Consider the following 5,261-nt stretch of genomic DNA (forward strand, 5'->3'; position numbering starts at 1 on the left):
TTAGCCTGCTGGACAAACTTTCCTCATTCCTGAAGAAGGGCTTATGCTCGAAACGTCGATTCTCCTGTTCCCTGGATGCTGCCTGACCTGCTGCGCTTTTCCAGCAACACATTTTCAGCTCTGATCTCCAGCATGTGCAGACCTCACTTTCTCCTACAATTATACAGTTGTCCACCATCTTCTCCAGGACAATTGGGGACCAGCAATAAATGTGCTGCCCATGCTCTATGAACGAATAAAAACAAAACCCCATACAATAGGAATATTTGACAATGTTGGATTTAAACCCAATGTGACCCTCCACTCCGAGTACAGGAATTAATCAATTCTGCTGTTTAGATTTCACACAAACCCAGTTCCTAATGGAATAGCAGCATTTACCTGCAGATGGTTGCATATGGGTTTCCTCCACAGATGTAGTTAGGGATGTGATAAGAGGATTCTCCATTGAAAGGCATCGCCCTTCGATCAAGTTTTTGTTGCAGTCATCCAAGCTGATCTTGTCACAGGATAACTGGGTGTAGGTTGAATGGACGGTCAGGTCAATGAGGTCTTCGACAGCCTGTGCATCACCTGGTTCATTCTGCTCCTTCTCCAGCTCAGCAACGTGGCTCACCTCATTGAGGGGCGAGAACTCAGGAATGGAGATACCGTCATCTTTGGACATGGGACTAAGAAACACAAACATGGTAAAATGAAATGGAGCAGCCCATATTTCGTTCAAGGCATGAATAAGCAAAACACAAGGATCCTAGGCATGGCGTCACTGCCAGTAATTGACTTGTTTGTTTGTGAACATTTATTTACAATGAGTTGATGTCACTATTTCAATACAAGAGGAAAGAAGTCAATATAAATGGGTTTGTACACTCAACCTATGTCGTGAAAGGTCTCTTGTGGCATAGTGATGGTGTCTCCACCTCTGAGCTGGAAGACCCAGGTTCAAGACCCACCTTCTTCAGAGATGGTTTGTAGGGCATCGGAACAGTTCACCACCGTCATCTCACCACTGAGCAACAAATGCTGGTTCAATCATTTGTGTCCCCTCAATGAATACAAAATACTGATTTGCTGCTTGTTTATGGATGGCTTGAGCCGATTAGTGAGTGTGATCTATAATTGCTGGAGGGGGATGTGTCAGACAGTGGACAGTATTTCATGTTTTTGAGTATCAGTCTAGATGTACGTGCGTGGTGTGAGCTGGATCTCATTCACTTGGCGAAATGCTGTGAGGTGAGATGAGCTTGAACAATTTTGTCCGGATAGAGGGCTCCCCTTGAAACACTGATGAAGCCTTGGTGGTGTGGCAGAGAGACAGGGTCTCACTGACAGTGATGCCGAACAGCTTCTTTCACTTTGCAGACGGAATTGCACACTGTTATAGCCTGCAGCAAATGCACCTTCCGCTGTGTGGAAAAGTTGTTCACTAAAGAAAGAAAAAGATCATTCCATTCACACAGTCAAGATCATAGATTCCCTACAGTGTGGAAGCAGCCCATTTGGCCCATTGAGTCCACACCAACCCTCTGAAGAGCATCCCACCCCCTGCTACCCTATCCCTGTAACCCTGCATTTTTCAGGGCTAACCCCCGTAGCCAGGACACTATGGGGCAATTTAGCATGGCAAATCCCCCAAACCTGCACATCTTTGGACTATGGGAGGAAACCAGAGCACCTGGAGGAAACCCATACAGACACGGAGAAAACATACAAACTCTAAGCAGACCATCACTGGAGGCTGGAATCGAACCTGGGTCTCTGGGCGTTGTGAGACAGCACTGGAGCATCACTTGATATCTATGCCCGCTCGTTCTATCTTTTACAAGCAGGAACAGCTTCCCCCTGTCCAGCCCGCCCATGACTTTGAAATCCTCTATCAAATTTTCTTTCAGCCTTCTTTTCTCCATTGGAGAACGGTCCTAACTTCTTACATCTATCCCCATGGCTGCCCAAATTCTATGGTGAAACTTGGAACATCACAGAGTACTTTGCGTGAGCAATGTGTTATGTACAGAGCTGGAGCAGGAGTAGACTGTTTCACCTTTCAAGCCTGCTCCACTCTTCAAAATGATCATGGCTGATCATTCAACTCAGTCCCTGTTCCTGCCTTCTCCCCATACCCTTTCATTCCTTTAGCTTTAAGAATTATATCTAAACTCTGTCTTGAAGTAAAAACTCACTTTACCACAGATGGGACTTGAACCCACAATCTCTTGCTTGGTGTTCCTGGCCCTGGATTACTCGAATGTGAGAAGTGACGTTGCAATGGGCAATGTTGATTTTTTTCAGGTGAAAGCTACTATATAAAAATTCCCAGAGAGCATCAGTTACCAGAATTAAATTTCCGCTGCATGGCCACATCATTTACCATGGTTCCCTTTTGGACTAACAGCCTGGCCTACCTCACATCCATAGACTGTGGCTCGTCTGTTGACTCATCCGCACTATTTGGTTGCTCATCCCCATTGTCCGCTTGCTCGTTTCCAGTGACCGCTTCCAGCCCTGGCACAATCTTGGCCTCAGCCTGAGCATGAGGTGCCTCCTCCTGCTTCTTTTCATCCAAACCAGCCCCTGCTAGAATGGAACAGATACAGATTTAAACACAGGCCCTCTATCACTTTTACTCATTATTCATCGCATTCTATACTACAGTGGTATTCAGGAGAACATAAGACATCTCCTGAATAGGCTATTCAGTCCATTGAGTCTGCTCTGCTATTCAATGAGGTCATTGCTGATTCGATCAACCTCATTTCCACTTTCCTGCCTTTCCCCATAATCTTTGATTCCCTTACTAATTAAAAATGTCAGCCCTGAATGTATGTCTAGTGTCAGCCTCTACATCCCTATGCAATAAAGAATTCTACAGTTTCACTGCTCTCATAAGAAATTCCTCCTTATCTCTGTTTTCAATGCATGACCCCCTATTTTGAAATTATGCTGTCTGGTCCTAGACTCTTCCAAAAAAGGAAACAGCCTTTATCTATGTCTATCCTGTCAAGCCTCTAAGAATCCTGAATGTTTCAATAAGGTTTCCTCTTGTTCTTCTATATACACACTATGTCAAAAAAAAAACTCCTCATCCCCACCTCTAACTTTTTAGCCGATTCTCTTCAATCTGCATCCCTCTTGTTCCTAGATGGAAACGTTGTCACTTTATTCACCCTAACACACCCTTTACAATTTTGAACACCTCTGTTTATATTCCCTGTAACCTCAATGTCCCACACCTCAATAGCCTTGTATGTCACAAGACTAAGAACAACTTTAGCATTTCAATTTCTCTACCTCACTGCTGCCATTTCTCATAAAAACCAGAACTGCAGATGTTGGAAATCTGAAATAAAAACAGAAATTGCTGGAAAAAACTCAGCAGGTCAAGCAGCAGCTGGGGAGAGAGAATCAGTTATCGTTTTCAGTTGGTTGTAACTCCATAAACTGAAGAAGTGTCATGTTGGACTCATAACATTAACATTTATTCTCCGTTTATGGATGCTGAGGTTTCTCCAGCACTTCCTGTTTTTATTTCAGATTTTCAGCATCCACAGTATTTGGGTTTTATGTTACATATGAACAGTTTGGTTCATTTTATAACTGGTCCACTATCACAGAGAAAATATTGGGTTTTCCGAGGAGGGGAAAACCCAATAAATTGGTAAAGTCTCTTTTACTCTGTAGGATTGCACATTCTCTGACTTAACATGGTCAAACTATTGAGAACTTCAAGGTGGTTTAAAGGTGTTGGGCTATTTTGAAATAGTAACCTGTACACAGTGGTCACATTTAGTTGCTGTGCAGACCACCTCCAATGAATGGAGTTGTAACAAGTGGGAGAAAGCATGGAATGACTGTTAATGAATATTTTCTTTCATTCACAGGCTGTGGATATCACTGGCTGGGTCAGCATTTATTGTCCATCCTTGGTTTCCTTGAGAAGATGATGGTGAGCTGTCTACTTAAACTGCTGCACCCCATGTGTGCTGTAGGTTGCCCCACAATGCTGTTAGGGAGGGAATTTCAGGATTTTGACACAGTGTCAGTGAAGGAATGGCAATACATTTCCACGTCAGAATGATGAGTGGCTTGGAGAGGAACTTGAAGGTGATGTGCTCCCATGCATCTGCTAGCCTTGTCCTTGTGGGTTTGGAAGGTGTTGTCTAAGGCGGATTTCTGCAGTGCATCTTGTTGATAGTACACACCGCTGCTACTGAGCGTTGGAGGTGGAGGGAGTCGATGCTTGTGGATGTGGTGCTGATCAAGCAACTGCTTTACCCTGAATGATGTCAAGCCTCTTGAGTGTTGTTGGAGCTGCCCCTACTGAGCAAATGGGGAATATTCTGACCTGTGACTTGGTACACAGGCTTTGGGGAGTCAGGAGGTGATTTGCTTGCTGAAAAGAAATCTGAAATTTTTCAAGGAGTGACTAGGTGTGTGGATGAGGGTTTTGCAGTTGATATAGTCTCCATGGACCTCAGTAAGTCTTTTGACAATGTCTCGTACAGCAGATTAACTAAGAAGCATCGAAAAGTGTGGTGCTGGAAAGGCACAGCAGGTCTGGCAGCAAGTAATTCCTGACGATGGGCTCATGCCCAAAACGTTGACCCTGCTGCTCATCTGCAGGATGCTGCCTCACCTGCTGTGCCTTTCCACACTTTTCAACTCTGATTCTCCAGAATCTGTAGTCCTCACTTTCTCCTAGACTAATTAAGAAGCTAAGAGCCCATAGGATCCATGGCAATTTGGCAAATTGGATGGAAGATTGTCTTAGCAGCAACAGTAAAGGGTGATGATCAAAAGGTATTTTTGAGACTGGAAGTCTGTGTCAAGGTGCTGGGTTCCCTGCTGTTTGTTGTGCACATTAATGAGACAAACATGAATATAGGATGTATTCAGTTCGCAGAGGACCTGAAAACTGGTGGTGTGATAACTAACAACGAGGAAAACAATAGGCAGCAGGACAATATAGGAAGGCTGGTCTGATAACCTGAACAGTAGCAAATGGAATTCAATTCTGAAGAGCATCAGGTGATGCATTTTGGAGGGATTAACAAGGCAAGGGAGAATACATTAAATAGTAGGACCCTGGGAAGTACAGAGGATAAGAGGGACCTGGATATGCATGCCCATAGATCATTGAAGGCAACAGGACAGGTGGATACGATGATTAAGGAAACATGTGGGATACTTGTCTTTATTAGTCAAGAGGAGAAAGTGAGGACTGCAGATGCTGGAGATCAGAGCTGAAAATGTGTTGCTGGAAA

The 5,261-nt window shown here is 44.1% G+C and overlaps 1 protein-coding gene across 1 annotated transcript in view; it reads right to left on the reverse strand.

Moving 5' to 3' along the window:
• LOC122555468 (MAP7 domain-containing protein 2-like) overlaps nucleotides 1-5,261 on the reverse strand; it is a 22,601-nt gene that overhangs the window by 10,569 nt on the left and 6,771 nt on the right. The window contains exons 3-4 of the mRNA XM_043701495.1: nucleotides 2,403-2,574; nucleotides 382-671 (exon numbers count right to left, since the gene is read on the reverse strand). Of these exons, the coding sequence (XP_043557430.1) occupies nucleotides 382-671; nucleotides 2,403-2,574 (462 nt within the window). The remainder of the gene's footprint in view (nucleotides 1-381; nucleotides 672-2,402; nucleotides 2,575-5,261) is intronic.

Source organism: Chiloscyllium plagiosum, chromosome 12 (genome assembly GCF_004010195.1).
Source record: "Chiloscyllium plagiosum isolate BGI_BamShark_2017 chromosome 12, ASM401019v2, whole genome shotgun sequence".
NCBI lineage: Eukaryota > Metazoa > Chordata > Chondrichthyes > Orectolobiformes > Hemiscylliidae > Chiloscyllium > Chiloscyllium plagiosum.